Source organism: Ursus americanus, chromosome 5 (genome assembly GCF_024610735.1).
Source record: "Ursus americanus isolate L20-20 chromosome 5, mUrsAme1.1.p, whole genome shotgun sequence".
Taxonomy (NCBI): Eukaryota; Metazoa; Chordata; class Mammalia; order Carnivora; family Ursidae; genus Ursus; species Ursus americanus.
In genome coordinates this window covers 37,609,723-37,629,853 of record NC_142131.1, presented here as the reverse complement: position 1 = coordinate 37,629,853, position 20,131 = coordinate 37,609,723, and the positions used below count along the sequence as shown (strand labels likewise).

At 38.8% G+C, this 20,131-nt stretch overlaps 1 protein-coding gene across 2 annotated transcripts in view; it reads left to right on the top strand.

Annotated features, from left to right (window-relative positions):
• Positions 1-20,131, top strand: part of NLN (neurolysin) — a 99,008-nt gene that overhangs the window by 23,434 nt on the left and 55,443 nt on the right. For both annotated transcript variants that reach the window (XR_015724496.1, XM_045794249.2), the window contains exons 2-3: positions 12,721-12,980; positions 15,894-16,042. Coding sequence is in view for 1 of the 2 variants with exons in the window: in XM_045794249.2 (XP_045650205.1) it covers positions 12,721-12,980; positions 15,894-16,042 (409 nt within the window). In the remaining variant the exon portion in view is untranslated. The remainder of the gene's footprint in view (positions 1-12,720; positions 12,981-15,893; positions 16,043-20,131) is intronic.

The window sequence follows — 20,131 nt, the reverse complement described above, 5'->3', positions numbered from 1 at the left end:
CATTTACAGTACATTTCTTTAAAACCTGTAAATATTAAACCACTTGTGCTATATACAACATTAGCAGAAAATCATTTAGACTACTATCTTCTTCTTATTTTTCTATTTTTCTATTTCCTTCCTTCTAACTTTGTAATCAGCCTTCTCTATAAGTTCTATTTGCCAAAAGTAGAAATAGTACAAGTATTTCTTTTTTTTTTTTTTTAAAGATTTTATTTATTTATGTGACAGAGAGACAGCCAGCGAGAGAGGGAACACAGCAGGGGGAGTGGGAGAGGAAGAAGCAGGCTCATAGCGGAGGAGCCTGATGTGGGACTCGATCCCGGAATGCCGGGATCACGCCCTGAGCCGAAGGCAGACGCTTTAACGACTGCGCTACCCAGGCGCCCCAGTACAAGTATTTCTAGTGTCACACAGTTCTTTGTATGACCTTAAGCAGTTTCTTTTTAACATTTTTTTTTAAAGATTTTATTTATTTATTCGACAGGATAGAGACAGCCAGCGAGAGAGGGAACACAAGCAGGGGGAGTGGGAGAAGAAGAAGCAGGCTCATAGCAGAGGAGCCTGATGTGGAGCTCGATCCCATAACACCAGGATCACGCCCTGAGCCGAAGGCAGATGCTTAACTGCTGTGCCACCCAGGCGCCCCTCTTTTTAACATTTTTAATTTTCATTCCTATCTCTTGGAAAAGATGACTTTGAAGAGGCCCTTCTCATTTATTTACAGTGAAATTTGGGAACAAGAACTTACTTCCATTACATTCCAAAATCTAAAGAAAATTTCCTTTTTTGTTTTTTAAGTGGAACACTAACTTTTTTTAAAAAAGTGTTATTTATGTATTTATTTTAGAGAGAGACAGCACAAGGAGCAGTAGGGGACGGGGAGGGGCAGAGGGAGAGAGAGAGAATCTTAAGCAAGCTCCAAGCCCAGCATGGAGCCCGACTCCAGGCTCTGTCTCATGGCCCTGAGATCATGACCTGAGCCGAAACCAGGAGTGGTCAGTTAACTGACTGCACCACCCAGGCACCCCAGATCCCTAATATTTTAAGAAAGAGTTCACAGGATCATCGTTCATTCCTACGGGAGACTTTGTATAATATAATTAGTTCTACTTTTAAGCCTTACTGATAATAGGAAGTTGTACACAACTGAAGTTGTATGTGGCACTGGCTCCAAAATAAATAGTATATTTTCATTACGTAAAACCAAGATTGGACCTTTATAGCTGCACCGGTCATTTTAGTCATCAAATTTTTGTTGATAATTAAAAATAAACTTGTGTTTTTTTAAACAGTTCCAGGTTTATAGGGAAGCTGCCAAGATAGTGCAGAGAGTTCCCATAAATCCTTTACCCAGTTTCCCCTAATGTTAAAACATCTTACATTACTACAGAACCAATACTGATTCTTTAGTACGACTAAGGAACCAATACGTGTACATTACTCTTAATTAAATTCTACCCTCTATTCAGATTTCACTTATTTTTCCCTAATGTCCTCCCTTTTCCTCTTTCAAAATCCCTTTCAGGAGATCCCCTTATATTTAATCAGCATGTTCCCTTATGCTCCTCTGGGCTGTGAGAGTCAATCATCCAGTCTTTGTTTTTAATGGCCTTGAGAGTTCTGAGTAGTACCAACAGGCATTTTATGGAATATCCCTCAACTTGTGTTTATCTCACACTTAGACTAAGGTTATAGGTTTTGGGGAAGAAGATGGCAGAGGTATTGTGCCCTTTTTATCATGTCATGTTTAGGGGTACACGATGTCTATGTGACATCACTGAAGATGTTAGTCTTGGTCAGTTCGCTGAGGTAGTGTTTGCCAGGTTTCTCTACTATAAAGTTACTTTTCCCCCACTTCTCCATGCCTGTCCTCTTTGGGAACAAGACACTAAGTACAGCCCATACCCAGGGCAGGAGAGAAATTAATCTTCACCTTCTTGAGTATTAGATATTTGGAATTTACCTGTACAGGAGCTTGGTTTGTTTTTTTTTTTTTTTCCTTTCTTGATTCCTTCCCTCCTTCCTTCTCTCCTTCCTTCCTTTCCTTTCTTCTTTCCTTCTTTCTTTTTCATTCATGTATGTCAGTATGGAGTCATGGATTTTATACTTTGGAAGAACCAGTCATACTTTGACCCCCTCCCCTTAAAGGAGCTGCAAGTGGTATATACAGCACTCAGCCACCTTTTTTAAAAACTTTAAATTTTGAGGGGTGGCTGGGTGGCCCAGTCAGTTAAGCATCTGCCTTCAGCTCAGGTCATGATCTGGGATCGAGCACCGTGTCAGGCTCCCTGATCAGTGGGAAGCCTGCTTCTCCTTCTCTTCCCCGCTTGTGCTCTCTCTTGCTATCTCTGTTGCCATCTCTCTCAAATAAATAAATAAAATCTTTTTTTTAAAAAAAACTTTAAATTTTGAGATACAGATTTACATGCAGTTATGAGAAATAACACAGAATGGTTCCATATCCACTTCATACAGTTTTCCCCAGTTACAATAAGGAATTGATGCAATCCACCAATCTTATTCACATTTCACCAGTTTTATATACACTCATTTCTATGTATTTTTCACATTTGTGAATCTCTGTGACCATTAGTCATCAAAGTTAAACACCACTTGCGTGAATACAAAAAAGGGACTGTACAATGAAAGAAAATAGATACTGCTTTTGGCTTTATCAGACATAGGAGGCTACTCAAAATAAAGGCCACTGGATTGTCTCTATGTTTAAGGTAGTTCTGCTCTGTACTCAAAGTATTTGTGGCTGAGATCATGGTATACATTTTTGTGAATGGGCTCTTTATGGGAAGCGAACTGTGTTATCTTTGCAAGAGCAGTTTGAAAGTTCAGTGTTTTTTTAAAGGTTTTCCTAGAGCTGCTAAACATTTTCTGTATAATCTAAGAAATTACTTTCCCATACCAGCAGGTGGAAGCAAGAGCAGTCTTATTGTGTACTTCACTTTCCAAGAATACTGGCATATTCTGTAGATAATCTGTCCATGACTCAAAGTATCTTTATGGTATATCCCTTAATTGCTTTTCTTCAACAACTTTATTGTGTTGGCACCTTCTCTTGATTGCTTTATTACGTTATTTACTTGGTGTCTTGGGCTGAACTTAATAGTCATTCTAGGACAAATTTAGATTTTTTTATTGCTTTTCTATCTCATTGATTCAGCAGTTACAACATGTATACTTTGCTCTAAGACGTTCTTCCCTATTTGCTAAGAAACACAAAGGTGACTAAGACATGGAGTGTGTTCTTAAAGGGCTTATATTCTAGTAGAATTAGAAGGAAAATGTCTTCATTCTTCCCCTGACCTTGGAGAAACAGAGCAGTCAGCCTTCCTCGTGTTTCACCAGCCAATCTATGGGTGGTATTCAATCTTCATATCAATTTTAATTCATTCAACAAATGTCTACTGAGTATCAGGCACTTTATAAGGACTTAACTTATAAATTTACGCTGTTTTCCTTATAGATTAAAAAGAAAAGACCAAAGCAGTCTTTAGATGTATCATTGATTTTTTTAATTTTTTAATAGATTGTATAGAGTAAGTATCCCAACATTCAGAGTAAACCCTGAAACATTGAACGTAAGGAATTTAGAAGTTAGAAGTAGTCAATGTTAGTAACGTTTCCTGGAATACACTTGGAAGACCTTCCACAAATGCTAATTGAAATAAAATGGAAGTGTAATACTCTAGGTCAATCCTGTTAGCTAGTTAGCAACAGCTAAGAAGAAGAAGAAAATATTTATATAAAGTATATAAAAGAAAGGGGAGAACCAAGGTCTGAGGGTGTGTGTGTGTGTGTGTCTGTCTGTCTGCGGACAGAGAAGTACAGAAGAACTTGCCCATGGCAGAGTTGCTTGCTCTGTCCTTTAAATTCCCCATCACTTTATTCATATAAAATTCACTGCCTTGTATTCTCTTTGTCTCTTCCTCACAACTCTGTAAGCTCCCTGCAGGGCAATAACTGTGTCTTATTCACCTTTGTAACCTCAGTAAGTATTAATTAAAGGCATGATTGAAACAACTAATTCACTTCATGGGAAATCCCTTTATGATGAACCTTTTCTTGATAATATAATCTGGAGTGTAGGCATATTCACAGATGATGGTAATAGCTCACTGTATCTTATCTGAGAAATCATCAGGGAATAAAGAACTAGCCTTTGTTGCGTAAAAGTTTTCTTGGAATGCCTCAGCTGAACCTTATCTACGTGAAATGTAGATTTTTTGCCTGAGTACATTAAGAACGTGTGTGCAGCTTCCGATGAGTACACTTTTTCAGGTAGTTTACTGCTTACCTATGAACATTTACTCGAAGGGCTCTGGAAAAGAATGAGACCCAGTTGCAAAGGGTAGCCATCAGGTTGTCCCACTTTGAGGTGGTTTAGTCTTTGGAAATGGGTGACTCTAAGCCGCCCATGCCTACCTGGCCTGTTTTTCAGAGCTGGGTGAAAGCTGAAGTTGGGCACTCCTCCACAGCTTTTGCAGCAATCTTTCAGGGAGTAGCATAGATAGCAGATGAGGCAAGCAACATCAGTATGCATGCTTGACTTTCCTGATTCTCTCCCCATTATGAGTAGGGTGGACAATCATGGAGGTGCGACTAGTGAGAAATCTGCTATTTTCCTTCTCTAGGATGCAGTTGCAACATGAGTATAGCATGATAGTTAAGAATATGGGCTTTGTATGCAGATCTAGGTTTAAATCCCAGCTCCACACTTGCTTTGTGACGTTGATGCTTTACTCTCCGTGCCCCATACAAGCAGATTATTAATATGTGCCTCTTGGCTTCTTGGGAGAATTAAATGAGAGTCATGTAAACTCTTAAGCCAGCATATTAGCAGTCTTTTAATAAATAGTGGGGGTGATGTTGGTACTTATCAGTCATGTATGTGGCAAGTTTCTAGCTTCAGAGCCTAGATGATTAGTAAACTGGGAGTGGGAATTTGTGAGAAAGATCAAATTTTGGACATGTTGCATTTGAGATGTCTTCAGGTCTAGAGCTCTAGCTAGGCATCTGGATGGAATCATGGGAGGGGAGACACCAACTTTTTTCAGTGGGTACAGGAAGAGGAGCCAACAAAGGAGACTGAGAAGAAACGGTCAGAAAAGTGGAAGAAGGACTAAGAAAAAGTAAAAGTGAGCTTTCCCAGGGAACTTTTAGTGACATAATGTAGACGAATTAGTGATAAGACAAGAAATAGAGAGAGTAAGTGGGAAATTTGCAGGACATAGAAATTGAAGACTGTAAGTTGGAAGACACATCTTTCTTTAAAACTAAGAGAAAAAACATGGAAATGGGTAGAGGTTCAAGAGATTATCATACTTAATTGCATTCCTGTTAACTCAGTAGTCAAGCTAGAAGGATTTTTCTGGACATCAGTTCTGCTAAAGAACATCAAAAGTAATGATTTTGGCTAAGAATCTAACTCTGTTTACTGGGAAAAGGTGACTTATTCTAAGCCATGTAATTCTATAACATTCCGTTCGTGGAGCAGTTCTATCCTAAGTCAAATTAAAAGGTCCTTAAATGGGGGCACCTGGGTGGCTCTGTCGATTAAGCATCTGCCTTCAGCTCAGGTCATGATCTCAGGGCCCTGGGTCCCTGCTCAGCCAGGAGCCTGTTTCTCCCTCTGTCCCTTCCGCCACTCATGCACACTCTCTCTCCTCTCTGTCTCTCTCTCTCTCTTGCTCTTGCTCTGTCTCAAAATAAGTAGTCTTTAAAAAAAATAAAAATAAAAAAATAAAAAGTCCTTAAATGAAAAAGCTGTTGCCTAAACCACTAGTAACTCAAATACCAGATGCTTACCTTTGTTAGAGAGCTCTATATACCCACACTGGAGGGCTCAGTGATGATTGAGTACTAATCCTGATCTGTTCCTCCAAAGCAGCAGTTGATTCAGAAGAAAAATTATTAGCAACATTCAGGATGCTTGAGTCCAGTATGTGCTGTGTTTTCCAGTCTGCACCATCTTCTCTAATTGCAGATCAGAGCTTTATATATAATGCTCCACAGAGGCTAAATACTCTCAAATGGAACTGCTTGTGTATTGGGCATGTAGATAATAGAAGAAAAGTATTGAATAACCTTAAGTGGAATTTTTTTGGGTCAGCTTGTCACCATTAAAATATACATGTACCACAAACAATGTTAGGTTCAGGGTCTTCATGTATCACTAAAACCCAGTCTCTGCTCAAGGTCTGTTGGACACACAACCGAGTCAATAAATGATTACTCTTCAGTATGATAAGTGCTTTGGTCATTGGACATGTAGAGTACTATCAGTTAATAGAGGAATAATTCCTAAAACAGCTGAAGGTAGTCACAAAAGGCTTCTGGAGAAGGGGAAGTTGGAGCTGAGATCGAAAACATAATCCCAGTCTGGGAGCATTGCAGTCCTCAGTGGCTGCTTTTGATAAACATTAGTTCTAAAGTCAATGTGAGGACCATTTGCCAGGTGTTTTAAAGAATTGGGGCAAGTTTCAGGAAATGCTATGCCACCACTTTAGAGAAAGGGTGAGGACAGAGATAAAATGTAAATTTGGAGGAATAGAAGTTAGGACATTTTGCAGAATGATCTTCAGTCTAGTCCTGGCTCTAATAAAACACATTTCCCTGCATGGATATTTATTTGTGACATTGAAGGAAGATAGTGTTGCTGCAGTGTTTTAGCCACATCAGTCCCATCTCATTTCAAGTGCACAATGTGCTCAGCAGTGTGCAGTGTGTTAGGGTTGGGGTTTTTGACAAAATGATATGTACAGTGCTTATTGTGCCTGGGAAAGCCCTAGTCTAATTTAGAGTATGAGTGAAGCCAATTGAACAGGCGGAGGATAGTAATTTAAATACCTAAAATGAATAGCATAAGTAAAAGGCTCAGATTTGGATGAACAGGAATGGTCAAAGAAGCCCTGATGGCAGGAAATGGAGGCCTTTAAACTATGCTTCAAAAGAATATGAATCCAATAAGTCAGAGCATTTCTGAAAGTACATTCCATAAAATGTTTTGCAAAAGTTTTAAGACAGTAACTCAGAATAATTGTAGCATGCTCGTTTTTCCAAATGAAATTCTGCAACCAGGTGATCTCTTTCAAAATCTGTGCCACTTGTTTTGTTTGTTTTTGTTTTTGTTTTGTGGGGTTTTTTGGGTGGTTTTTTTGTTTTTGTTTTTGAGTTTTTTTTGCCAAACCTTATTTGTTTTTTGGACACAGGAGAGAGCCGCCCTAATAAAGGCACCTTCTTGTCAATTCCATTGTAGTATTCTGTATTGTTTCTTAGTTAGAAGTTTCAGAGTTTTGTGTTGAAAAGTGCTTTACAGAGAGAAGAGACACTGAAGAAGGTATGGATGGTAGAGAAATAATAGAGCCTGGAATTTTATAGAAAGAAAAACTCGTGTTTAATTACACAGTAGAATTCCCAGCTTTAATCTAGAGTCTCATTTTCAAATAATTGCATGTAATAACTCCTGTAGAGAAGACAGAATCATGCTGTGTTGCCTGCTTTCAACTTTGGTACTTCACAGCCGCAAAAAGTTACTAGAAAAATCCTCACCAGATTCTCAAGGGTACAATCACATTTGCTAGAGCGATTGCAGGTGCACTGGTTTCCCCACACAGGTGCAGTTCTCCAGGTCTGCAGAGGCACTGAAGGGGAAGAAAAGATCAATGTACCAGCATCTGAAGCGTTGAATGAGCTTGAAATCATAACAAAGGGGAATAGGGATATTCAGTAAAATGATGATGGAAGAGGAAAAGCAGAGACAATACAGAAAAAAATTCTCAATAGATCAAAATGTTTTAGTTAGAAGTAGGAGGGAATCCTTTTGTCTCCTTTTCTTTGGTAACAAGAATTATAAATCTTGAAAGAAATTAAAACAGAAACCCAGAAGGTGAGAAAAAGTAAAAGGTAAAAAAATATATAATGTGTTCTTTTGACCCATAAAATTATGGTTTCTAACTTCTGTTCCTTTGTTTTTATCCCTTCCGTATTCGGGGAATAGTATCACTTCAAGGAAGGAGTAGTCTTTCATTAATTGCAACAGAAACTGCGAAGGTGATTATGGGTATATCTTTTTTTTTTTAATAAATTTTGTTTATTTATTTGACGGGGGGGGGGAGAACAAGCAGGGGGAGCGGCAGAGGGAGAGGGAGAAGCAGGCTCTCCACTGAGCAGGGAGCCCAACGTGGGGCTTGATCCCAGGACCCCGGGATCATGACCCGAGCCAAAGGCAGCCATGTAACCGACTGAGCCACCCAGACACCCTGATCATGGGTATATCTTTTCAGCCAGGGTGGAGGTGCTGATATCCTTACCAGTTTCACTGAGTTACAATCACATATGCTGTGATCAAACACTCAACCTTTAGATAAATATTAGGAAATAAAGGAAAACTAGTGGAGGTTCATCATATCATTAAAGTTTGAGGTAATTTTCTCTTAAAGGTGTTTAACAATAATGAAAATTTGTCTGTAATAATTGGTTTGTACTTGCAAGAGTCGAGAAAAGAACAGGGGGTCGAGCTGCAAAAGTGCTGTGTTTCAGCCATCAGTCCACTTGCTGGTCGTTACATCAGCAGTCCCATGCCCAGCCTCTTCACTTGTACTAGAACTTCCTTAGAAAGCCAGGCATTCATGGTCATGGCTGACTCCTCCTTGAGGCCTCAGTTCTGTGTTTCTGAGGGATTATGGAAATAATTATTTTGGACATTTTCAGCCAACCCCACATACTGAACTTTGCATCCCTATTATTCTCAGCTACCATCGAGTATTTAAGACCCTCTAGTCATCCATCATCTCTTGTGACCTTCCTGTTTGGTGTGTGTGTGTGTGTGCTCATTCCTTTATCAGTTTTCATTCCTTTATCAGTTACCATCCTCTATGAAGTAAATAACATAAAACTGTCTTCAAACTGGCTAAAACATAACTAAAAAATAGCTCTAGGTCAGGTTTCAGAATTAATTGATGGTAGGGGTCAGGAATATCAGTAAATATTTGCTTTCCTTCCTTCGTTCTTCTGTTCACAGTGTTTGTTTCATAAGTCAGGTTCTACTCTTTGTCATAAGGTGGATGCCAGCTGCTGTCAAGGACATAAGCTTGCTCAATGACACACATTGGGAACAGGAGTTCTGAGGGTGGAGACAGCCACCTTCACAGATCATGGACTGGGGCAGGGGCGTTGGTGGTGTATGGGTACCAGGAAGAAAAATGTCTATATACTTAGTTAGAGGGCAGCAGTGAATGTCTGGACAACCAACACACGCTAGCTATCTATTCCACAGAAGGTAGACTTCTCCCTCGTTACTCCTGGAACTCCTGTCCCATAATAAACAAACTGTATGTTTTTATGCTCTCTGGCTTGTCTTTTCTTCTATTAACCTTAACTGGAATCCTTTCAACCCTGGGGAAAATATTTTCTATGCATCCCTCTTCCTTCCACACCCCATGTACCACAAACTAAGGAGGAAAGACCCCATCTTCTTTGTTCCCCAGCTCCTGCCTTGCCCCAGTTGTGCTCCCAGACCAGCACTTCTTTACCATTGTATAAAAACACCTCTGAGGCTCACAGTCTGATTTTATCATTCTGTGCCCTGCTCATGATGTCCTACACCAACTACCTGGTTAGTCTTCTCCAGTCTTTGAGGACTGGTTTCTGGTTCAGTCTTCCTTTCTACTCCCAGGTTCAGCTATCAAGCTGGTGACTCCAGTGTCCACATAGATGACTTTTTAAAAAAGATTTTACTTATTTATTTGACAGAGAAAGAGAGAGTGCACAAGCAGGGGGAGCAGCAGGGAGAGGGAGAAGCAGACTCCCCACTGAGCAGGGAGCCCAATGTGGGGCTCAATTCCAGGACCCTGGAATGAGGACCTGAGCTAAAGGCAGACACTTAACCGACTGAGCCACCCAGACACCCCTCACATAGACAGTTTGTCCGGTACTAGATTGTCGGTCATTTGCACTCTTTCACCTCATTTATATCAACCGTCCACTTCTGGGAAAATGTCCTGGATCTTGTCATACTGCTTAACCTTTGAATTCTTAAATTCAGACCCATACTTTTTTACTATAACCTAAGTACTCCCACTTTACCTGTTTTATTTATTTTACTGAGACTGGAGTCACTCTTTTCATCTAAATTGCATTCAGCTCTAGAAAATTGCTTAGATGCACTCTCCAGTTCTTTACCTTCTTCCTCCCCCTCAATCATAGGATTCTGACTTCCACCACGACCATCCCACTGACACTGCTCTTGCCAGAGCCATCAGGGACATTCCTGCTGCTAAATTTAACAGACTCTTCCATTTTTCTTGAGATTTGTACATTTGGCCCTTACGCACTCCCTCCGTTTTCCTGTGCTTACTTTTCACAACTTCCTAAATCCATTCTGGCTTGGTTTTCCTTCTACCTCAGTGACTAAATTTGAGTTAAGGCTCAGTTCCATTCTTACTCTGCAAACTCCCTTGGGCCAGTTCAACTAGTCCTGTAACTCCAATTACCATCTAATATTAACAAAATCTACTTAGCTGTGCTGCAGTCACTTCAGACTTGGCATGTCCAAAATTGAATTTCTCCTTTTCCCCACAAAGAGCCACCTCCTTCCAAATTTGCTATTTTGGTGATGGAACCACCACCATCCATCCATCTGGTTATAGGATAGAATCCTGGACAACATCCTTAGCTCTCTCACCCCCCCAACCCTAAACCAAGTACCAAGTCATATTAATTCTACTTTCTGAATATCTTCTAGGTCCCTCCAGTTCCCCCTATTTCCTAGTTCAGGATACCATAGTATTATGCCCCAGTTACAGTAATAGCTTTCCTCTAGTATGATCTCTCTTTTCCAAACCTTTCAACTCACTATAATTTGGGCGATTTCTCTAGAATGTGTATCTTACTTCATCTCTTACCTGATTAAAACCCTTCGATGGCTCTCTCACTGCCGTCAGAATAAGGTTGAATTCTTCAGTGATTCCCAAGGCTCTTCATTCTCTAGTCCCTACTGACCTTATCAGACCTCTCTCCTTACAGCTTTTGGCATTTGGATAATTTCTGGACATTGTCCAGATCTTGGCTTGCTCCTTGTTCTCTCTGGAAAATCTTCCTAGAAAAGTTCCTTCTGTGGTCTTTCAGAGTTCCCTCTGCTTATCCCTGTCATAGCGCACATCTCAATGTAGTATAATAGATCGTTTATCAGTTGGTCTCTCCACTATAATAGCAGGGTCCTCGTCAGTTTGCCTGTTTCTCTTTGATGCGTGTCACAATGACCAGACAGTATATGCTCATAAGTATCTGTTAAGTGAATGACCTTAAATAAGTCACTTAGCCTCTCTGAGTCTCAGCTGCATCATCTGTTAAAAGGGAATTATGTGCTGCCTGCTACATAAGGTTGTTTTGGAGGCTTAGAAGATAATAGGAATGAAGTTTAGCACAGTAGTTAAGAGTGCGGGTTTGGGGGGCAGCTGGGTGGTTCAGTCGTTAAGCGTCTGCCTTCGGCTCAGGGCGTGATCCCAGGGTCCTTGGATCGAGCCCCACATCGGGCTCCCTGCTCTGTTGGGAGCCTGCTTCTTCCTCTCCCACATCCCCCTGCTTGTGTTCCCTCTCTCCCTGGCTGTCTCTCTGTCAAATAAATAAATAAAATCTTTAAATTAAAAAAAAAAAAGGTGCGGGTTTTGGATCTCTACTATCTGGTTTTCAATGCTAGCTCCCATCATATAACCAGCTGTGTGACCTTGGCCAAGTTACTTAACTTCCCTGTGCTTTAGCTTCCTCTTTGGTAAAATGAGAATAAGCACAGTATCTGCCTCATAGTTTTGTTGTGAAGACTGAGTGAATAAATGGAAAGCCTTTAGTACGGTGCCTAAACATACAAGAAATGTTAGCTATTATAATATTTTTATTTATAAGCTCTAAAATTATATTACATGGTATATATTACATATATACACACATATGGCATCAATTATTAGTTTGAGAGTTTTAAGGAGGTGCAGGCTTGGTATCATACATTTAATCTCTTTTTTCTTTTATCTTTTAGAATAATGTCATAGGAGTACCAGAGTTTATTTCCCAAGTCTTAAGTTCAAATTGCCATAGTTGATTTACATGAAATTTTTGTAAAAAAAAATTTTTACATTGGTGTTCATTAAAAAAAGACCATTTTGAAAATGTTTTCTTGCTGAATCCCAAAATATTTTTTGAGTCTGTTACATTGTAGGTGGATATTAGCACAGAAAAACATTTAATACATTTATTTCTTTTTAATTTTTATTTTTTTAAAGATTTTATTTTTGTAAGTAATCTCCACACCCAACATGGGGCCTAAACTTAGAACCCCAAGATCAAGAGTCGCATGGTCTACCAACTTAGATAGCAAGGCGTCCCAGCACAGGAAAAACATTTAAGAAAGAAAGATTACTGGTTTAATGTATAAAGGACAGTATTATGTCTTTGACACCTAACTTTATTTCTCAACATGATTTAATTACATAATCAGTTCAGTGTTTGGTAGGTACTAATTCCATTAGACCTACATTCAAGGAGGAAAAAAAAATACAAAGGCATTTAGTTTTGTGCTGATGTGTTCACCTGAAAGAGATTTGTTCAATTTTATTAAAAAGTTCTTTTTAATGTGATTAGATAATACACATTTGTGTATTGACTTTGGACCAACAAATGCTTAATTTTTATTCGTTTTCTGATTCTTTTTAGAGTTGGTGGTTCCCGGATTTTATTCAGAATGACTTTAGGAAGAGAAGTGATGTCTCCTCATCAGGCAATGTCTTCCTATACTGTGGCTGGCAGAAATGTTTTAAGATGGGATCTTTCACCAGAGCAAATTAAAACAAGAACTGAGGAGCTCATTGTGCAGACCAAACAGGTGTATGATGCTATTGGAATGCTTGACATTGAGGAAGTAACTTACGAGAACTGTTTGCAGGCGCTGGCAGATGTAGAAGTGAAGTACATAGGTGAGTAGGATACAGAAAATCCTTGATATTTCATTTTGTAGGCATCATAAACCATTTTATGCATTCTGTTTTGGCAGTCCATTTTCCAATTTTACAAGACATTGATTTTTCCATAATCATTAATTGCCTAGAATTCAATTAAACAAGATTAAAATTTTTTATTATGTTGGCAATAGTGTTACAAAATGCACCTTCTCGTTACAACTGCTTTCTGGAGAGTTTTTTGGCATAATATATCAAAACTCTTAAGAAGTTCATATCCTAGCCCTACAATTCCACATCTAGGCATTTAATCTAAGGAAATAATCAGATACAGGAAAAACTGTGTATAAATTCATGTTTAAACATGTACTCTGTCACAGCAAAAGTTTGGAAACAGCCCCTGGGTACCAACCAATAGAAACATGATACGATCATGTTGAGGAACAGTATTTAATAACATTTTTTTTAAAAGCACGGAGAAGAAAACCAGAAGAAAATACACAAATTCTAATAATAGCTAGTTTCTTGAGTATTGGGTTTACAGTTCATTTTTAGAAATTTACTTTTTCTGCTTTTCTCTACTTTTCATATTTCCTACATGTGAAATTTATTATGTTTGTAATATAAGTATTAGGCCCTTTGAGTTAAAAGGAATGAAGATTCACACCAGTTGCCTCTAAGGGTCAGGTGTACTCTGGGGTGTAGTTATGGCTAAGCAACCTTGGCCGTGTACCCAAGCTTCCATAGGTTATCTGTAGAATTGTGTATCATAAACGTGTGTATGTATTCTGCAATTTGGAAGGTTGTCCAGAATCCTGCACAGCCTTAGTGACGTGGTCATCTCTTTACCCTCATCAGCCCTTCAACACCAAGTGTTCCCTACACCGTGTCCCTCCATACTAAGGACTCTCTTACCTCTTCTGTTTCATTTTCTGCCTCTTACCACCACTGCTTCATTCTGATGAAGGGCCACTAAATCTGGCTAAAAGTCTTGAACTCCTGAATAAAAAAGACCTGGTTGGTCTCATTAGTGAAACTCAGAGGGATGGAATTGGTCCCCATTCAGCAGAGTTTTCCCGGAAGGCAGCTTCATGTGTATCTCCCTCCCTGTATGCGGTTTGTCCTCCGTTCAGAGCCTCTGTTCTTCCATCACATATGGCCAAGATGGTGTGCCCACCTGGTGACTTATGCAGTTCACAAATATAGAAATCAGTGGGGAAAAAACAAAATCTTCTGCTTCTTCCCCAGTAATACATCCTTTAAATATACTTTCAGTTCTCTGATATTCTTGCTGTCCCGTAAGTTTAGCTTTGTGAGTTAATCATAAAAATTTTTGAGTTTCAGAGTAGCTTTTTAAAGACTAACTTGCTCTTATCAGTGTATGTTCTCAGAGCTCCGTCTGCCTCCTGCAAGAGCTGTTAAAACCTCATTTGTCTAGTGTCAGGTACTGTTTGCAGTTTGGCAGTGAGAGCATAAGTCTGGTTCAGGTCTTTGTGGCAAAGTAAGGAAGGAAATGGTTTTTAGTATTCTTGTTTGTTTAAGATTATGTTTCCAATTTTAGGCTCCTGCATTTTGTTCTGTTCATTTTAGTTCTGGAGCAATTTTGATTTTTTCTTAGTATCTTCTTGAGCTAATTTTAAAAAGTAAACAAATTGTAACTATATGGTTAACTCTATCAAACAAGTGCTGTGTGTATGAAATTTTAATTCTGTTCCATTCTTTCTTTAGTCAAGGGACATAAAAGTGTGTATTTTAAATGAAATCCATAAAGAATAATTATTTAACTTGATTTTTTTAAACCACACATTATGAATTTATTCAGATATGTGAGGCAATTTTTTATACCTTTATCTGTAGCAATGTTTTAAGAAGACTGACATAAGTGAGGTAGCTTGTTTAACTGGACAATTGCTTGGTATGTTCTACTCTCTAACGTATATCACATGTGGAAGTTTTACCTCTTCGGAATACCTTCAAAGTACAAAAGATAATAAAAATGTATTCACTGCCACAGCATAGCCACAACCATCCCTATAAGCCATACTAATTTTTTTCCTGCAGTATGGGTTATTTCACTGACATCAGATTTTTGCCCAATTAAAGTCAAAATACAAACATATGAAAAACCCAAGAGACGATTTTAATATTTGAAAATTAGAGCAGACTACATTACCACCATCATGTAACAGGAATAGCCCCAGTATTGAGCTGCTTACTGGATGTGTCCACTGAGATTTCTGGGAATCTTCTGTAACTGTATGGAACTTTTTTATGCTTGTATGTAATGTTTGCATTGGGGGGAGGGTTTTTGATTAGATTCTCTAAGGAATCTCTAGTAAAGGTTAAGAATTTCTATTCTAAGCAACCCCTCCCCCACTAAATTGGTCTGCGTTTTTCTAAAACATTCTCTGTCTCTGCCAGTCCCCACACTAGTAGTCTCTACTTCTCTAATCCTCTCCTGAGGTCTTCCTCTTGCCCTGCACATCCGAAGGTCCAGCCTTCCCCATAAGGCATGACAAAGTGCTCCAGTTCTTAGTATCGCTGTCTTGAGTTACTATCCCATTCATTGACAAGTAAGCTGCTCTGTCCTGTGTTGTTCCTTATCTTTTCATGTACTGTTCTGTACTCCCACGTCCCAAACTACAAAATGCATCACTGTGAGAACTATGTCTTTATCCTTCTGCGTTCCCAGTTAATAAATTACACCATAAACATACTTTGATAAGTGCTCAGCATACACCTTTATTGTTCCTAATAATGCCACTGCCACAGCCAAGTCCTGAATTAGATGCTGTTTCTTGATAGCCTTAGGTACCTTTACAGAAAGTATAAAATGAAAAATTTTAATTGGGATAATCATTCATCTAGTTAGGAGGTATTTTTCTTAGTACTGATTTGATGAGTCCTTATGGTTTTTTCCTCTATTGACAGTGGAGCGAACCATGCTAGACTTTCCCCAGCACGTCTCCTCTGACAAAGAAGTACGGGCAGCAAGTACAGAAGCAGACAAAAGACTTTCTCGTTTTGATATTGAGATGAGCATGAGAGAAGATATATTTCTGAGAATTGTACATTTACAGGTAAATTACATTATAAATCCCTTTAAAGGTTTATTTATTTATTTGAGAGAAAGAGAGCTTGCCTGTGCGTGTAAAAGAGATGGGGGGGGCAGAGAGGGAGAGAGAATCTCAAGCAGACTCCCTGCAGAGTGCAGAGCCGTTCAGGGGGCTTGATCTCACGATCACGAGATCATGACCTGAGCCAAAATCAAGAGGCAAATGCTTACCCGACTGAGCCACCCAGGCACCCTAACATTATAAACCCCTTAAAAAGGAAAATGAAATCTATAATAAAAAAGTAAAAATCTTTGATCAACAATAAAAAGTATTTGAAAATGTCTAGATTTTGTTTCTAATTATTATAATAATGGGCATAGCATCGTGTTAATTTTGGAGGGTTTTTTTAGTGTTGTGTATTGTTACACCACATAGATTTATGTTGAGTTGCCAGTTACATTCACTTAACACTGAAGACCAAGTGTAAAAAAGTGTATATCTATAAATCTAAGGGTTTTTAACCATTGTAAAGGTAATGGTTCAATGTAAAAGCCTCTTTGAATTTTCAGACCATTGCAGGGTTTGTATTAGACAGGTCAACTACAAGCAAATGGTATTGTGAGTTGTTTATCTGCAAATATTATGTGGTGTTGGCCATGATATTGATGATGTAACTGTTGATACTGCACGCCAGTCATTCTTTTTTTTTTTATAATAATATTTTTTTATTATATTATGTTAGTCACCATACAGTACATCCCTGGTTTCTGATGTAAAGTTCGATGATGCATTAGTTGCGTATAACACCCAGTGCACCATGCAATACGTGCCCTCCTTACTACCCATCACCGGTCTATCCCATTCCCCCACCCCCCTCCCCTCTGAAGCCCTCAGTTTGTTTTTCAGAGTCCATAGTCTCTCATGCTTCATTCCCCCTTCTGATTACTCCCCCTAAACCTTTCTTCCCCTACCGATCTTCCTAGTTCTTATGTTCCATAGATGAGAGAAACCACATGATAATTGTCTTCCTCTGCTTGACTTATTTCACTTAGCATTATCTCCTCCAGTGCCGTCCATGTTGCAGCAAATGTTGAGAACTCGTTCTTTCTGATAGCTGAGTAATATTCCATTGTATATATGGACCACATCTTCTTAATCCATTCATCTGTTGAAGGGCATCTCGGCTCCTTCCACGATTTAGCTATTGTGGACAATGCTGCTATGAACAATGGGGTGCATATGGCCCTTCTCTTCACTATGTCTGTATCTTTCGGGTAAATGCCCAGTAGTGCAATGGCTGGGTCATAGGGTAGCTCAATTTTTAACTTTTTAAGGGACCTCCACACTGTTTTCCAGAGTGGCTGTACCAACTTGCATTCCCACCAACAATGTAGGAGGGATCCCCTTTCTCCACATCCTCTCCAACATTTGTTGTTTCCTGCCTTGTCAATTTTTGCCATTCTAACTGGTGTTAGGTGGTATCTCAGTGTAGTTTTTTGATTTGAATTTCCCTGATGGCTAATGATTTTGAACATTTTTTCATGTGTCTGTTAGCCATTTGTATGTCTTCTTTGGAAAAGTGTCTGTTCATATCTTCTGCCCGTTTTATGATTTGTTTATTTGTTTCTCGCATATTGAGTTTGAGAAGTTCTTTGTAGATCTTGGATACCGGTCTTTTATCTGTAGTGTCATTTGCAAATATATTCTCCCATTCTGTGGGCTGCCTATTAGTTTTTTTGACTGTTTCCTTGGCTGTGCAGAAGCTTTTTATCTTGATGAAGTCCCACAAGTTCATTTTATCTTTTGTTTCTCTTGCCTTTGAAGATGTGTCCTGAAAAAGGTTGCTGTGGCCGATGTTGTAGAGGTTGCTGCCTATGTTCTCCTCTAGGATTTTGATGGATTCCTGTCTCACATCGAGGTCTTTCATCCATTTGGAGTTTATCTTTGTGTATGGTGTGAGAGACTGGTTAAGTTTCATTCTTTTGCATGTAGCTGTCCAATTTTCCCAGCACCATTTATTGAAGAGACTGTCTTTTTTCCACTGGATGTTTTTTCCTGCTTTATCAAAGATTAGTTGCCCAAAGAGCCGAGGGTCCATTTCTGGGTTCTCTATTCTGTTCCATTGGTCTGTGTCTGTTTTTGTGCCAGTACCATGCTGTCTTTGTGGTCACAGCTTTGTAGTACAACTTGAAATCTGGCATTGTGATGCCCCCAGCTTTGGTTTTCCTTTTCAACACTTCCTTGGCGATTCGGGGCCTTTTCTCGTTCCACACAAATTTAAGGGCTGTTTGTTCCAGTTCTTTGAAAAATGTCATTGGTATTTTGATTGGGATAGCATTGAAAGTGTAGATTGCTCTGGGTAGCATGGACATTTTAACTATGTTAATTCTTTTGATCCATGAGCATGGAATATTTTTCCATCTTTTTATGTCTTCTTCAATGTCTTTCAATAGTGATTTGTAGTTTCTAGAATATAGGTCCTTTACGTCTCTGGTTAAGTTAATTCCAAGATAACGTATGATTTTTGGTGCTATTGTAAATGGGATGGATTCCCTAATTTCTCTTTCTTCAGTCTCATTGTTTGTGTATAGAAATGCAACTGATTTCTGAGCATTGATTTTGTATCCCGCCACATTACTGAATTGCTCTATAACTTCTAGTAGTTTGGGGGTGGATTCTTTTGGGTTTTCCATATAGAGTATCATGTCATCTGCGAAGACAGACAGTTTGACTTCTTCTTTGCCGATTTGGATACATTTTATCCCTTTTTGTTGTCTGATTGCTGTTGCAAGGACTTCTAGTACTATGTTGAATAATAATGTGCACGCCAGTCATTCTTGTCTGTCATCCTTACGTTTTCAGGACTCACAGAAATGATGGATAATAAATGTTTCAGGTGGTTCTGCCTTGACTGTTTTTGATCTTTTCATTACCAATGTTGATTTGCTTCCTAGAGTTTCATTATGTCTTTGTTTTGAATTTTTATTTTCATGATACTCAGCAGTTTATTTGGAAAACAACCACTGTTTACATTCCTAGACATTTTTGTTTAATTTTGCGTGTCTTTTTGCAAAATCTCAAAAATTTTGTTCTTTTTAGCAAATTATGACAAGAGTTGAAATAAAACAGTTTTATTTCAGATTTTTTTTTGTAACTTACTAAAGAATATGTAATCAAGACTTTCTTTCTTTTTAAATATTATTTATTTATTTATTTGACAGAAAGATAGAGCACAAGTAGGCAGAGCAGCAGGCAGAGGGAGAGGGAGAAGCAGGCTCTCCGCTGAGTAGGGAGCCCTACTCGGGGCTCGATCCCAGGATCCCAGGATCATGACCCAAGCTGAAGGCAGAAGCTTAACCGACTGAGCCACCCAGGTGCCCCAAGACTTTATTTAGACATGTAAAGTATACATGCTGTCTATCCCCTCATGTGAAACAGGCGCTTTTCCTCCTGTATTTTGTACTCATCTCTGTGGTTTTTAACTGTTCATCTTCAGAATTATAAAAATAACATAAATTATAATAACTTTATGACTGTTCATTATTAGTTACATTATTTTATTTTGTTCTTTGACCCCAGTTGTTATTCTATGTGATTCAAGTCATGGCCCTTACAGTCTCCTTTTTTTTTTTTTTTTTAAAGATTTTATTTATTTTATTTATTTGTCAGAGAGAAAGAGAGGGAACACACGCGGGGGGAGCAGCAGGCAGAGGGAGAAGCAGGCTCCCTGCTGAGCAAGGAGCCCAATGCAGGACTCAATCCCAGGTCCCTGGGATCATGACCTGCGCTGAAGGCAGACACTTAACCGATGAGCCACCCAGGCGTCCCTGCAGTCTCCTACTTTTTATTTCATCCCCCAAAAATCTAATTTCTTTGCTAGCCCTATATTATATATGTATTTTAGAACTTTTTCCCAGAATTTCTAATTTCCTTTGATCAACTCTGTTTTCATTCTGACTTCTAAGTTTTTATTTGGGACTTTCTAGCCTCAAGAAGGTATTGCAATTTAATGTTATATGTCCTATCTAATGTTTTTCTCTGATTTTTATGAATAGTATCACAGTATAGGAGGTTTGTCACTTTAGATTTCTTTGTTACACTTTTAAATTTTGT